Source organism: Scyliorhinus canicula, chromosome 5, assembly GCF_902713615.1.
Source record: "Scyliorhinus canicula chromosome 5, sScyCan1.1, whole genome shotgun sequence".
NCBI classification, from domain to species: Eukaryota; Metazoa; Chordata; class Chondrichthyes; order Carcharhiniformes; family Scyliorhinidae; genus Scyliorhinus; species Scyliorhinus canicula.
In genome coordinates, this window is record NC_052150.1 from 57788946 (window position 1) to 57805528 (window position 16583).

General features: G+C 47.2%; 1 protein-coding gene across 1 annotated transcript in view; it reads right to left on the reverse strand.

Annotated features, from left to right (window-relative positions):
- The window catches only part of pak1ip1 (PAK1 interacting protein 1), a 148347-nt gene that overhangs the window by 109836 nt on the left and 21928 nt on the right, over positions 1-16583 (reverse strand). Inside the window, exon 6 of the mRNA XM_038796428.1 lies at positions 9682-9756. Within this exon, the coding sequence (XP_038652356.1) occupies positions 9682-9756 (75 nt within the window). The remainder of the gene's footprint in view (positions 1-9681; positions 9757-16583) is intronic.

Consider the following 16583-nt stretch of genomic DNA (forward strand, 5'->3'; position numbering starts at 1 on the left):
GTTGAATCCAGACAAATATGAGGTAATGCATTTTGGAAGGTCTAATACAGGTCAGGAATATACAGTGAATGATAGAACCCTCAAGAGTACTGACAGTCAGAGAGATCTTGGTGTATAGGTCCACAGGTCACTGAACGGGGCAACACAGGTGGCAAAGATAGTCAAGAAGGCATACGGCATGCTTGCCTTCATTGGCCGGGGCACTGAGTATAAAAATTGTCAAGTCATGTTGCAGCTGTATAGAACATTAGTTAGGCCACACTTGGAGTACAGTGTTCAATTCTGGTCGCCACACTACCAGAAGAATGTGGAGGCTTTAGGGAGGGTGCAAAAGAAATTTACCAGGATGTTGCCTGGTATGGAGGGCATTCGCTATGAGAGGTTGAATAAACTTGGTTTGTTCTCACTGTAACGAAGGAGGTTGAGGGGCGACCTGATTGAGGTCCACAAAAATATGAGGGGCATAGACAGAGTGGATAGTCAAAGACTTTTTCCCAGGGTTGATGGGTCCATTACTTGGGGGGAATAAGTTTAAGGTGCGAGGGGCAAGGTTTGGAGGAGATGTACGAGCTATGTTTTTTTTTACACAGAGGGTAGTGAGTGCCTGGAACTCACTGCCGGAGGAGGTGGTGGAAGCTGGGACGATAGTGACATTTAAGGGTAAGCTAGCGCTTTTCCAGGAGACACATCCGGAGTGAGACTCATCTAGAGTGGGATTGCAACTTGGTAATTTGGTGCAGTGAGGTAAATCAGGAAAGGTAAGTGGAAAATAAAATTCTGCTGTTTTTCAGTTAAAAGTGCAGTGTGTAGCTTAGTGTCTGATTGGTTGAAGCTGCCCCCACCCTAATTGCTGAGGGGCAGTTATCTGTCAATCACCTGAGGCCTGTTTAGGGGCACATTGTATTCTTCTCTTTGAAGTTTAGGTATTTTTGAGTCATCGATTAGCTGAGGTCTGTATAAAAGACAGACAAAGAGCGCACTCAGTAAGCTAGCGCTTTTCAAGGACACACATCTGGAGTGAGACTCATCCAGAGTGGGATTGCAACTTGGTAATTTGGTGCAGTGAGGTAATTCGGTGCAGAGTGTAAAGGAGGTGCTTTTTAACCCTGGTAAGTGACTGGTAAGTAGTTTTTCTTTTCATTGTCTAATTTATTTATTTCTATTTTGAAATTGTTGTTGTATAAGTTTACCTAAGGTTTAAGACATGGCAGGAGATCCCAGACCCGTGTCATGCTCCTCGTGTGCGATGTGGGAGCTCAGGGACATGTCCACTGTCCCTGGCTCTTTCACGTGCAAGAAGTGTGTTCAGTTGCAGCTCTTGTTAGACCGCTTGACAGCTCTGGAGCTGCGGATGGACTCACTTTGGAGCATCCGCGATGCTGAGGAGGTCGTGGATAGCACGTTTAGCGAGTTGGTCACACCGCAGGTTAAAATTAATGAGGGAGATAGAAAATGGATGACCAAAAGAAAGAGCAAGAGTAGGAAGGCAGTGCAGGTGTCTCCTGCGGTCATCTCCCTGCAAAACAGATATACCGCTTTGGATACTGTTGAGGGAGATGGCACACCAGGGGAAGGCAGCAGAGGCCAGGTTCATGGCACCGTGGCTGGCTCTGCTGCACAGCAGGGCAGGAAGAAAAATGGCAGGGCTATAGTGATATGGGACTCGATTGTAAGGGGAATAGACAGGCGGTTCTGTGGACACAATCGAGACTCCAGGATGGTATGTTGCCTCCCTGGTGCAAGGGTCAAGGATGTCTCGGGCGGCTGCAGCACATTCTGGGGGGGGGAGGGTGAACAGCCAGCTGCCGTGGTGCACATAGGCACCAACGATATAGGTAAAAAACGGGATGAGGTCCTACAAGCGGAATTCAGGGAGTTAGGAGTTAAACTAAAAAGTAGGACCTCAAAGGTAGTAATCTCAGGATTGCTACCAGTGCCACGAGCTAGTCAGAGTAGGAATGTCAGGATAGATAGGATGAATGCGTGGCTCGAGAAATGGTGCAAGAGGGAGGGATTCAAATTCCTGGGGCATTGGGACCGGTTCTGGGGGAGGTGGGACCAGTACAAACCGGACGGTCTGCAGCTGGGCAGGACTGGAACCGATGTCCTGGTGGGGTGTTTTCTAGAGCTGTTGGGGAGGGTATAAGCTAATGTGGCAGGGGGATGGGAACCGATGCAGGAAGTTGTATGGTAGTAAAACAGGGACAGAAGCAAAAGGAAGTAAGGGGAAAAGTGCAAGGCAGAGAAGACATAGTCAAAAATCTAAAAGGGCGACAGTACAAGGTACAGTGACTGAGGGGAGCTCAGTGAATAGGCCCAGTAATAACAAAAGGAATAAAACTGGAGATGTTAAGATTCAAAACAGAGGTAAAAAACCCAACATAAGTGTACTTTACCTGAATGCTCCTAGTATTCGGAATAAAGTAAATGAGTTGATGGCACAAATCATCGTAAATGACTATGATTTAGTGGCCATTACTGAAATATGGTTAAAGGATGGTCAAGACTGGGAGTTAAATATCCGAGGGTATCAAACTATTCGGAAGGACAGAGTGAATGGTAAGGGAGGTGGTGTTGCTCTGTTATTTAAGGATGACATCTGGGCAATAGTAAGGGATGACATCGGTGTTATGGAGGATAAGGTTGAATCCATTTGGGTGGAAATCAGGAATAGTAAGGCGAAAAAGACACTGATAGGAGTAGTCTATCGGCCACCAAATAGTAACGTTATGGTGGGGCAGGCAATAAACAAAGAAATAACTGATGCATGTAGAAATGGTACAGCAGTTATCATGGGGGATTTTAATCTACATGTCGATTGGTTTAACCAGGTCGGTCAAGGCAACCTTGAGGAGGAGTTTAAAGAATGTATCCGCGATAGTTTCCTAGAACAGTATGTAATGGAACCTACGAGGGAACAAGCGGTCCCAGATCTTGTCCTGTGTAATGAGACAGGATTGATTCATGATCTCATAGTTAGGGATCCTCTCGGAAGGAGCGATAACGATATGGTGGAATTTAAAATACAGATGGAGGGTGAGAAAGTAAAATCAAATATTAGTGTTTTGTGTTTAAACAAAGGAGATTACAAGGGGATGAGAGAAGAACTAGCTAAGGTAGACTGGGAGCTAAGACTTTATGGTGGAACAGTTGAGGAGCAGTGGAGAACCTTCCAAGCGATTTTTCACAGTGCTCAGCAAAGGTTTATACCAACAAAAAGGAAGGACGGTAGAAAGTGGGAAAATCGACCATGGATATCTAAGGAAATAAGGGAGAGTATCAAATTGAAGGAAAAAGCATATAAAGTGGCAAAGATTGCTGGGAGATTAGAGGACTGGGAAATCTTTAGGGGGCAACAGAAAGCTACTAAAAAAGCTATAAAGAAGAGTAAGACAGAGTATGAGAGTAAACTTGCTCAGAATATAAAAACAGACAGTAAAAGTTTCTACAAATATATAAAACAAAAAAGAGTGGCTAAGGTAAATATTGGTCCTTTAGAGGATGAGAAGGGAGTTTTAATAATGGGAAATGAGGAAATGGCTGAGGAACTGAACAGGTTTTTTGGGTCGGTCTTCACAGTGGAAGACACAAATAACATGCCAGCGACTGATAGAAATGAGGGTATGACAGGTGAGGACCTTGAGAGGATTGTTATCACTAAGGAGGTAATGATGGGCAAGCTAATGGGGCTAAAGGTAGACAAGTCTCCTGGCCCTGATGGAATGCATCCCAGAGTGCTAAAAGAGATGGCTAGGGAAATTGCAGATGCACTAGTGATAATTTACCGAAATTCACTAGACTCTGGGCTGGTCCCAGTGGATTGGAAATTAGCAAACGTGACACCACTGTTTAAAAAAAGGAGGTAGGCAGAAAGCAGGAAATTATAGGCCAGTGAGCTTAACTTCGGTAGTAGGGAAGATGCTGGAATCTATCATCAAGGAAGAAATAGCGAGGCATCTGGATAGAAATTGTCCCATTGGGCAGACACAGCATGGGTTCATAAAGGGCAGGTCATGCCTAACTAATTTAGTGGAATTTTTTGAGGACTGATAGAAATGAGGGTATGACAGGTGAGGACCTTGAGAGGATTGTTATCACTAAGGAGGTAATGATGGGCAAGCTAATGGGGCTAAAGGTAGACAAGTCTCCTGGCCCTGATGGAATGCATCCCAGAGTGCTAAAAGAGATGGCTAGGGAAATTGCAGATGCACTAGTGATAATTTACCGAAATTCACTAGACTCTGGGCTGGTCCCAGTGGATTGGAAATTAGCAAACGTGACACCACTGTTTAAAAAAAGGAGGTAGGCAGAAAGCAGGAAATTATAGGCCAGTGAGCTTAACTTCGGTAGTAGGGAAGATGCTGGAATCTATCATCAAGGAAGAAATAGCGAGGCATCTGGATAGAAATTGTCCCATTGGGCAGACACAGCATGGGTTCATAAAGGGCAGGTCATGCCTAACTAATTTAGTGGAATTTTTTGAGGACATTACCAGTGCAGTAGATAACGGGGAGCCGATGGATGTGGTATATCTGGATTTCCAGAAAGCCTTCGACAAGGTGCCACACAAAAGGTTGCTGCATAAGATAAAGATGCATGGCATTAAGGATAAAGTAGTAGCATGGATAGAGGATTGGTTAATTAATAGAAAGCAAAGAATATGGATTAATGGTGTTTCTCTGGTTGGCAATCAGTAGCTAGTGGTGTCCCTCAGGGATCTGTGTTGGGCCCATAATTGTTCACAATTTACATAGATGATTTGGAGTTGGGGACCAAGGGCAATGTGTCCAAGTTTGCAGGTGACACTAAGATGAGTGGTAAAGCGAAAAGTGCAGAGGATACTGGAAGTCTGCAGAGGGATTTGGATAGGTTAAGTGAATGGGCTAGGGTCTGGCAGATGGAATACAATGTTGACAAATGTGAGGTTATCCATTTTGGTAGGAATAACAGCAAACGGGATTATTATTTAAACGATAAAATATTAAAGCATGCCGCTGTGCAGAGAGACTTGGGGGTGCTCGTGCATGAGTCACAGAAGGTTGGTTTACAGGTGCAACAGGTGATTAAGAAGGCAAATGGAATTTTGTCCTTCATTGCTCGAGGGATGGAGTTTAAGACTAGGGGGGTTATGTTGCAATTGTATAAGGTGTTAGTGAGGCCACACCTGGAGTATTGTGTTCAGTTTTGGTTTCCTTACTTGAGAAAGGACGTACTGGCACTGGAAGGTGTGCAGAGGAGACTCACTAGGTTAATCCCAGAGCTGAAGGGGTTGGATTATGAGGAGAGGTTGAGTAGACTGGGACTGTACTCATTGGAATTTAGAAGGATGAGGGGGGATCTTATAGAAACATTTAAAATTATGAAGGGAATAGATAGGATAGATGCAGGCAGGTTGTTTCCACTGGCGGGTGAAAGCAGAACTAGGGGACATAGCCTCAAAATAAGGGGAAGTAGATTTAGGACTCAGTTTAGGAGGAACTTCTTCACCCAAAGGGTTGTGAATCTATGGAATTCCTTGCCCAGTGAAGCAGTTGAGGCTCCTTCATTACATGTTTTTAAGGTAAAGATAGATAGTTTTTTGAAGAATAAAGGGATTAAGGGTTATGGGACTCGATTCTCCGCACTCATGATGGGTCGGAGAATAGCGGGCGTCGCAAATTTCTACGGCGACGCTGGTCCGACGCCCTCCCGCTATTCTCCGAACCCCGCACAAACTCCGAGTCGCCATTCCCGCCAAACGCTCCCGACACGACCAGAATCGCTACAAATTGCCCCCCCGCTATTCACCGGCCCGGATGGGCCGAAGTCCCGACTTAATCGCGCACTGTTTACACGCCGTGAAACACACCTGCTTTTTCAGTTCGTCAACCAGTCGTGCTGGCTGACAACTGCTTCCAGGAGGTTAGCGCAGTCAGTCGCCGAGAGCATCAACCGCCTGACACATGTGCTGGATGGCGTCGTGCACACATAGGTTGAGGTCGCACAGTCCCTGGCGGGAATGTCTAACTCCCTGGACTCCGTCTCTGCAAACCTTCGGATCCTGGTGGATACCGTTGCAGGCCTCCAGGACTGGCAGCGCCAGGTGTCGGTGGTGCGACGGGGCACCTCCCCGCTCGCACCTCTGTCCCAAAGTGAGGCCCGGGGGCCACCGGGCTCCCCGAGGGAGGAGGAGGTTTCGGGGCCCGTCCCATTAAGTCCATCACGGGACGTCCCGGAATTCTGGGCCTCCCCCCGTCCCATCCCTGGTGCATCGGGTGGGCAGCAGGCAGAGCAGGGTGGCACAATGTCACCCTAGACGCCCGCAGAGCAGTCTGGCCCATCAAGGCCGGGTCGCCCCAGGAAACACTTGGCCAAGGAGAAACGAGTCGAGGAGGGCGATTCGCAGCAATCCTACTCCACTCCTGCTGTATCATCTGGGGACTCACGTAGACGTAGTGTTAGGGCCCGTAAGGCAACTAAAATAGACACTAAGTAAGTTGGCACGGGTGAAGGGCACAGTTTAGTTGTAGAGGCTAGGGCACCTGTTAATAATTGTTAACATTAAACACACTGTTGCACCTTACTTGTAATACCGTGTGATTGTTCCACAGCCACAGGAATCGTGATGGTGACCGAGTGTCGCTGGGGTTGACGAGCGGTGAAACTTTGGTGCCGGGTGTGCAGTCCCTGCCCCTCCCCCCACCCCCTCCCACAGCTAGCCCACGCGGGCACGTGATAGAGTGTCAGTGACGATCGCAGCGGCCACCAAGGTGGATGGTTCAGCTATTGCCATGGGTCAGACTCTCTCTAACGATTCTGAGCTCACAGCTCTTCGCAGAGCGGGCTGTCATCATTCCATATGGCACTGATCACACCCGCTGACACAGCCATCAATGTTGTGCCATACCGTCTGGACCCAGTGGTAAGGGTGATGTCTAAGTGGAGCAGTGTACACTGAGAGGGGGTTGGGGGGGGGTTGTGGTGGTGGAAGTTGTGTGTTGACCCTCTGCACGACTAGCGATGCAGGTGGTGGTTTCGTGTTCAGCGGGGACGTCACATGCGATGCGTGAACCGTGCTGCCACCAAGGCGTCGCGTGCCCGCCGTCCTCGCCGGGTCTGTCGTGCCGCCTCCTGGACATCACCAGCACCTGGGTCGTGTCTGCGTGCTGCGCCTGCCACTCCGCCAGCCTCCTCCTCCTCCTCCTCCTCCCTCTCCTCCTCCTCCTCCTCTGTGCTGGCACCACTGCCACTGGCTTCTCCCTCCGCCTCCTGTCCTGCAGCAGGTCATCTCCCCTCTGCATCGCGATGTTGTGCAGCGCACAGCAGACCACAACAAAGCGAGCGACCCTGTCGGCCTGGTACTGCAGGGCTCCTCCGGAGCGGTCCAGGCACCTGAATCTCATCTTCAGGAGGCTCTACCACACCCCTGGTTGCTGCATGGGCCTCGTTGTATCGTGTTTCCGCATTGGTCGTCGTCATCGCACACGTGATTGACGCGGCCGCGTTCCTAGCCCATTTCCTGGAAGTGAATACGTCGGGAAATGGACCCTTCCCGACCGTCGTAAAACGCGCCCGTTTTTTACGACAATTTCGCGATTTTACGCGGGTGCGGAGAATCGCATCCATGGTGTTCGGGCCGGAAAGTGGAGCTGAGTCCACAAAAGATCAGCCATGATCTCATTGAATGGCGGAGCAGGCTCGAGGGGCCAGATGGCCTACTCCTGCTCCTAGTTCTTATGTTCTTAAGGGGCATGTTGACAAATACATGAATAGGATGGGAATAGAGGGATACGGACTCCGGAAGTGTAGAAGATTTTAGTTCAGATGGGCAGTATGGTTGGTGCAGGCTCAGAAGGACGAATGGCCTCTTTCTGTGCTGTACTTTTCTTTTGTTCTTTGTAATAGCTAAAACCATAAGACCATAAGTTGGAATCCTGGAGCCCTTCTATAGCTCATAATAAAGGTCTTGTTTTAAAACTCCAAGCAGCTCTGTCTGGTCACTAGTGAATGAGAGTGAAGTACACTGTTGCCAAATTGCTACATTTTCTCCACGACAATATTAATTAGCTGGATTACTTTATGAAGTCATTTTTTGTCCTCTTCAAAATGGACAATTGTCAAGCAGACAAAATTTATCCATCAGTTCACTTGATGTCTTGCAGCAATTTAAAGCAACAACGGTCACACAGACCGTGAGTTTGCTCCAACCACTTTCAAACAAAGGCAAGTCTTTCAATCTCCTGTAATGTGCTAATGGCCGAAGCATTAGCAGTCACAGTACAATGCTATCAACAAGAGAGCTTCAGTTTACCAATCCGGAACCAATGTTTCGTGCTCCGAGAACAAAGGAATCCTGATTCCAATTAAACACCTTATTTCCCGCCTTGGCGGGGTTCCGGTCACTTGGAATAACTCCCAAATTGTAAATCACATGAGGTTCGACACGGGCAGCACTGTATCTCAAGTGGGGGCAGATTAGTAGCTCAAGTGGATCGCACTGTGGCTTCACAGCTCCAGGGTCCCAGGTTCGATTCCCCACTGGGTCACTGTCTGTGAGGAGTCTGCACGTTCTCCCCGTGTCTACGTGGGTTTCCTCCGGGCGCTCCGGTTTCCTCCCACAGTTCAAAGACGCGCAGGTTAGGTGGATTGGCCGTGATAAATTGCCCTTCGTGACCAAAAAGGATAGGAGAGGTTATTGGGTTATGGGGATAGGGTGGAAGTGAGGGCTTAAGTGGGTCGGTGCAGACTCGATGGGCCGAATGGCCTCCTACTGCACTGTATGTTCTATGTTCTTAGCATATGCATCCTGTGTCCAACATTAGATATGTCACATGACCTGCCCCAATGTGCATTGTCATTTTGTTCGTGGAACTGAATTCGAGCAGTTCCTGTTTGACCTCCAATGTGAACAGAACTCCAGGCTACCATCAAGCTGGTAGCAGCAGAAAGAACCCTGGGTCTCATCAAACCTGCCAACTGCTGGAATCTTGGAACTCAAACCTCCAGACTAACTCACTGTGTACTTTCTCCCATCGTGGAAGTTGCACTTTGAAAACACTGAGCATTAAATAATTAATCAACCTCTCCTCAGAAGTAACATTCCAGTTGACTTCTGATTCTGGACACATGTAAAATCCTATCTTGTATTTTACTGTAGTCCTGCGTGAAACCCCTCCTTTTCCCTTATCTCCCATTTATTGTGCGCGTGTAAAAGGGGTGAAAGTTGCAAAATCCCCCTCCTGCAGTTAGGTGTAAAAATAACCCAACCCTTTTTACTTCATCTTACCTAAAGTTTCCTGTGCAAATTAATAATAGAGGATTGGAACATTTCTGAATTTATGCGTTGGGGAAAATATGCCACCATTTTTAAAGGGCGAAAGGGGAAACCAAAATAAAAAAAACACAGGTAAAGTGTGAAGAAATCAAGCAGTTTAAATTGACCCTCTCCTATCTCTGACATTTTGACTAGCTACCTTTCTACTTTTTAAATGTTTAATAAAGTCTCTGAATTCAACACTTAAGAGTTAATTCTTGCTGGATGATTAAGTCTTGTAGAACCTGGTGTGATTTACAATTTGGGAGTTATTCCAAATGACCGGAACCCCATAAATCTTCTTAAACATTGCATATACATCATTGCTGAGAAATTGCCATTTGTGTACCTGCAACCAGACCCACTATATCCTAGATGTATCTACATACCTTAATGTTTTGTCTGTTCCTACTGATAACGCCAGCTTTCCAGATGGATGTACCGAAAGTGATGACACTTGGCCTCTATTCAAACAAAGAAACCAATTTAGCATTGCATAATACCATCTATCTATTTCATTTTTATTTTCAATAATATTCTTAATCAACAACTCATCCACCGGCTTAAACATCCACTGCCTTCATCACAAGCTTACTGTGGATATAATGGGTACTATCTGCTGGATGCACCGCAGCAACCCACCATTGCTTTGACAGTACCTCCCAGCCTCATGATCTCCACCATCTAGAAAGACAAGACCAGCAGTTCCATGGGATGTCATCATGATCAAATCACCTGACGTCCTGATCTGGGCATATATTGCTATTGCTTCATCATTGAAGGGTCAAAATTCTGGAACTTCTTACTTTGTAACATTATGGGAGTACCTTCAATACATGGACTGCAGTGGTTCAAGGCAGTGATTCTCCACCACTCTCACAATTAGGGGATGAGTAATAAAACTGGCTTTACTAGCAACAGTTGGTTGCACAGTGAATTTAAAAACAAAAGATGATGTCCTCAAAGTGCATGGTTATGAACTATCAATCTGCAGGAATGGTTTTAGGACTTATATCAGATCGTATTGCAGCCTTCCCAAAAAGGTTGGAAAAGACTGATATATGCAGCTCAAGAGACTGTGCTGCTGAGAAAAATGAATCGATCCACTGCAGACAGGTTCTGGTCATGGACAGAAATAGGAATGAACACAGAAAACGCTGGAAAAACGCTGCAGGCTTGGCAGCATCTGTGGAGAGAGAAACGGAGTTAACATGTCAAATCCAATACGACGCTTCTTAGGAACCCGGAGAGAAAAATGTGATGGGCTCCTGTTGAAAAAGGACGACAGGCAGTTCACAGGTGGAGAAAAGTGAAAGGTCATGAGTCAGTTAGAGGGCAGGAGCGATTAAATGAGAAAGATGGCATAATGCGGGCTTGTAGATTACTTGAGTCCTATGATCAGCACAAAGTTGTTACATGTACTGGAGAACGGGTCCCTGTGATAATGCATGTCTAGCTTTGAACTTTCCTTTGTCCACGGGAGCGGTCCACGTTTGTTGGGTCATCACTGGTTACATCACCTGCAGCTAGATTGGCAGCGGGTATGCCACGTGCACTCACATGGCCCTGAAGGGATCCTGACAAGGTTTCCATCAGTATTTTGGGATGTCTTGGGCACATAAAAGGTCTATGGCCTGAATAAGCATGGACCCAATGGCTTAACCATGTAATCCCGACAGGGCAGGAGATAGCCATTTGGTCCAGTGAGTCTGCACTGACCCTCTGAAAGAGCACCTGATTTAGGCCCACTCCATCCCCGTAATCCCACCCAATCTATGGATCAGTTTTTGACATGGTGAATCCACCTAACCTGCACATCTTTGGAATGAGTGAGGAAACTGGAGTATCCGGAGGAAACCCACAAAGACAAGGGGGAACGTGCAAATTCCACACAAACAGTTACCAGAGACCAGAATTGAACCTAGATCCCAGGCACTGTGAGACAGCAGTGCTAACCACTGTGCAGACATGCTACCCATACACCTAACGACCAAAGGCTGAATTGGACCGGATGGAACATTTGGGCATCATACGCCCGATGCAGTTATCCGACTGGGCAGTACCGGTCATGAAACTGATGGATCATTTGTGTGGCTAGTATAAAATGACAGTTAACCTCGTGTCTCAACTGGACTGTTATCTGGTCCGTAGGATCTTTATGCAAAGGTCTGGAGGTCGCACGTTTAAGAAACACGACATGAGTCTCGCTTGCTTCCAGTTGATCCTAACCCAGAGTCAAGACACTTTGTAACCGTGAACACACACAGGGGTATATGAATACACCCACCTACCCATTGGGGTTTCCTCCGCGTGCGCAATACTCCAGCACGTAATGGAGAATATCCTGGAGGCCGAACCCATGTGGCAGTCTATCTAGACGACGTCCTGATCATGGGCTCATCCAACCAGGGGCATCTACAAAACATGGCTGAGTGCGAAGGTGCTTTGAGGACACCGATGTCCACCACGGCGTAACAAAGGTGTCTTCACTGTCCGAAGTAACGTACCTCAGCTACTGCGTAGACCGCCATAGCTTGCCCCGGTGAAAGAAAAATTACAGACAATACGTCAGGCTCCCGTACCAGGTGGCCCATCAAAACTCTGGTCATTCCTGGGCCTGGTGAATTACTATGGCAAGTTCCTCCCAAATCTGGCCACAGTTTTAGCACCCCTCCACCGTCTGTGAAAGAAGGCGCAACACTGGGTACGAGTAGTAGGCCGTTTTCGTCAAGGTGAAACAACTCTCATCAAGACTGCTGACCAACTTCCCCCCAACCTAACCACTCCCGTCGACCTGCGACACATCTCTGCATGGCATCGGGGCCATGTTGGCCCACACCATGGACGATGGATCCGAATGTCCCATCACCTTTGCCTCAAGAACGTTGGCCGATGCGGAGACAAGATATGCTCAGATCGAGAAGGGGTGTTTGGCTGTCACGTTCGGGATCAAGAAATTTTATCAATATGTCGATGAGCATTGCTTTACCGTTCTCATGGACCAAAAACCTCTCCAAGGGCTCTTCAAGCAAGATCGAGCGATTCCCATTGCTTTTGCCTACATCCAGCATTGGCATTGCTGCTTGCAACATATGACAATGTTATGGAGCACCGCTCTGGAACCAAGATTCCCCAAGCCGACTCCTTAAGCCGCCTGCCTCTAACAGCAGGCCACCAACACCAGCAGCAGTCGGCAAGGTCATTGCCCCCCTCCATTTTATGGACTGGTCACAGCGCCTAATATCCGCGAGTGGATCCAGACTGACCCTCAGCTATCTATGTCCGCCATATGGAACAGTCTTGGGCTCAGCACAAGGGCCTTACCACAGGACCTGAAGGCCAAAACCACAAAGATAGCATAGAGGACGGTGTGTCCCTTTGGTGGACCTGCGTGGTGGTCCCCGAACATGGATGCAGTCCAGACCTGATGGACCTTGTATATTTAAAACCTCCAATACGTTCGACCAGTTTACATACTCAATCGTTTTACTCAGGTGCCCTTATTTGCGAGATGAACAAAGGACAAAATAGGTTCACAGTTTAACTACTGTGTACTCTGTTTCACAGAGACAATGGCTCACCCCCACCTCACCAGACTGTGCCATACAACTTGAAAGCTTCTCAATTCATCAGGCGGAAGGCACCGCTTCACCAGGAAAGCGAAAGCTTGAGGGGTTTGCCTCCTAATCAACACCTCCTGGTGCTTGGATGTGGCGACCGACTGCTCCTGGAGCTGGAATACATGACCGTGACGTGTCACCCATACCACATGAGATCACTTCAGCCATTATCACAGCGGTCTACATCCACCCCAGGCAGAAGTGAAGGCGGCGATGCACGAACGGTACAGAGTTATAAACAACTATGAAACAGAGACCTTCTTCATCGTGGCTAGGGACTTCAACAAGGCCAACCTCAAGAGTGCACTGCCAAAATTCCACCAGCACATCTCCTGTCCCACCAGGGGTGACAACACTCTTGAGCACTGTTACTCAAAAATCAAGGGTGCCTACCATTCCATCACTCTGACCTGACTTTGGAAAATCAGACCACAAGATGGTACTCCTTTTCCCGACATAAAAGCAGCAACTCAAATGGGATAATCCAGCTAAGGTGGTTGTGAAGTGCTGGTCCGAGGAAACAGAAGAGCTCCTACACGACTGCTTAGAGAGAGTGGACTGGTCCACATTTAAGAACTTAGTAACCAACTTAATGAGTATGGCACCACCGTCACAGACTTCATCAGCAAATGTGTGGACAACTGTATGCCAAGAAAGCAGTACATACGTTCCCCAACCGGAAACATAAGAACATAAGAATTAGGAGCAGGAGTAGGCCACCTGGCCCCTCGAGCCTGCTCCGCCATTCAATGAGATCATGGCTGATCTCATTGTGGACTCAGCTCCACTTTCCGGCCCGAACACCATAATCCCTTAATTCTTCAAAAAACTATCGATCTTTAACTGAAAAACATTTCATGAAGGAGCCTCAACTGCTTCACTGGGCAAGGAATTCCATAGATTCACAACCCTTTGGGTGAAGAAGTTCCGCCTAAACTCAGTCCTAAATCTACTTCTCCTTATTTTGGGGATATGCCCCCTAGTTCTGCTTTCACCCGTCTGTGGAAACAACCTGCCCGCATCTATCCTATCTATTTCCTTCATAATTTTATATGTTTCTGTAAGATCCCCCCTCATCCTTCTAAATTCCAACGAGTGCAGTCCCACTCTACTCAACCTCTCCTCGTAATCCAACCCTTCACCTCTGGGATTAACCTAGTGAATCTCCTCTGCACACTTTCCAGCGCCAGTACATCCTCTCTCAGGTAAGGAGACCAAAGCTGAACAATACTCCAGGTATAGCCTGACTAACACCTTATACAATTGCAGCATAACATCCCGAGTCTCAAACTCCACCCCTCGAGCAATGAAGGACAAAATTCCATTTGCCTTCCTAATCACCTGTTGCACCTGTAAACCAACTTTTTGTGACTCATGCACACCCAGGTCACTCTGTACAGCAGCATGTTTTAATATTTTGCCATTTAAATAATAATCCCTTTTGCTGTTATTCCCACCAAAATGGATAACCTCACATTTGTCAACATTGTCTTCCATTTGCCAGACCCTTGCCCATTCACTTAACCCAGGGGTGGGCAAACTTTTCCGTGCAAGGGCCGCATTCAGAAATTCACAATTCACAAAGGGCCGCATAGTATATTAAGTAAAATAATTACTTCACCCGGTTATGATTGTGGGCGCCTCATATAGAACATAGAACAGTACAGCACAGAACATTGTGCCAAGCAATGATCACCCTACTCAAGTCAACGTATCCACCCTATACCAATAAGTAACCCAACAGCCCCCCCACCCATTAACCTTTAAAAAAAAATTTAAAAAAAAAAAAAAAAAAAAAATTTTTTTAAAAAAATTTTTTTTTTTTTTTAATGACTTGGTGGGCCGCAGAAATACCTTTGGCGGGCCGCATGCGGCCCGCGGGCCGTAGTTTGCCCACCCCTGACTTAACCTATCCAAATCCCTCTGCAGACTTCCGGTATCCTCTGCACTTTTTGCTTTACCACTCATCTTAGTATCGTCTGCAAACATGGACACATTGCCCTTGGTCCCCAACTCCAAATCATCTATGTAAATTGTGAACAATTATGGGCCCAACACTGATCCCTGAGGAACACCACTAGCTACTGATCGCCAACCAGAGGAACATCCATTAATCCCCACTCTTTGCTTTCTATTAATTAACCAATCCTCTATCCATGCTCCCACTTTACCCTTAATGCCATGCATCTTTATCTCATGCAGCAACCTTTTGTGTTGCACCTTGTCAAAGGCTTTCTGGAAATCCAGATACACCACATCCATTGGCTCCCCGTTATCTACCGCTCTGGTAATGTCCTCGAAAAACTTCACTGAATTAGTTAGGCACGACCTGCCCTTTATGAACCCATGCTGCGCCTGCCCAATGGGACAATTTCCATCCAGATACCTCGCTATTTCTTCCTTGATGATAGATTCCAGCATCTTCCCTGCTACCAAAGTTAAGCTCACTGGCCTATAATTACCCGCTTTCTGCCTACCTCCTTTTTTAAACAGTGGTGTCCTGTTTGCTAATTTCCAATCTGCCGGGACCACCCCAGAGTCTAGTGAATTCTGGTGAATTATCACTCGTGCATTTGCAATTTCCCGAGCCATCTCTTTTGGCACTCTGGGATACATTTCATCAGGGCCAGGAGACTTGTCTACCTTTAGCTCCATTAGCTTCCCCATCACTACCTCCTTAATGATGACAATCATCTCAAGGTCCTCACCTGTCATAGCCTCATTTCTATCAGTCACTGGCATGTTGTTTGTGTTTTCCACTGTAAAGACCGACCCAAAAAAACCTGTTCAGTATTACTGGGCCTATTCACTGAGCTCCCCTCAGTCACTGTCCCTTGTACTGTCGCGCTTTTTGATTTTTCACTGTCTTCTCTGCCTTACACTTTTCCCCCTTACTGCCTTTTGTTTTTATCCCTGTTTTACTACCTTCCGACTTCCTGCATTGTTCCCACCACCCTGCCACATTAGTTTAACCACTGCCCAACAGCTCCAGCAAACTCTCCCCCCCCCCCCCCAAAGGACATCGGTTCCAGGCCTGCCCAGGTGCAGACCGTCCGGTTTGTACTGGTCCCACCTCCCCCAGAACTGGTTCCAATGCCCAAGGAATTTGAAGCCCTCCCTCTTGCACCATCTCTTGAGCCACGCATCCATCCTATCTATCCTGACATTCCTACTCTGACTAGCTCGCGACGGCACTGGTAGCAATCCTGAGATTACTACCTTTGAGGTCATACCTTTTAGTTTAACTCCTAACTCCCTGAATTCAGCTTGTAGGACCTCGTCCCATTTTTTACCTATATCGTTGGTGCCTCTGTGCACCATGGCAGGTGGCTGTTCACCCTTCCCCCCCCCCCCCTCCCCCCAGTAGAGAGTACACCAGAGTGTTATTACCGTAAAAGTGATGTCGTGATGAGAAAATGGAGAGCAGGCGGATGAAAAGTGGGCAGAGGTTCATCAAGTAGTATTGCCGGTAGGGTATAGAAAGGAGGTGTTGCGAGTTGCACATGAGGTACCAATGTGAGGTAATTTAGGAATCAGGAAAACTCAAGCTAAATTAACAAAAACATTTTTATTGGCCTGGACTACATAAAGATGTAGTTCAATTTTTTCAATCATGTCACACATGTCAAGTGATAGGGAAACCTCAAGCAGTGATAAAACCAGCGCCCTTA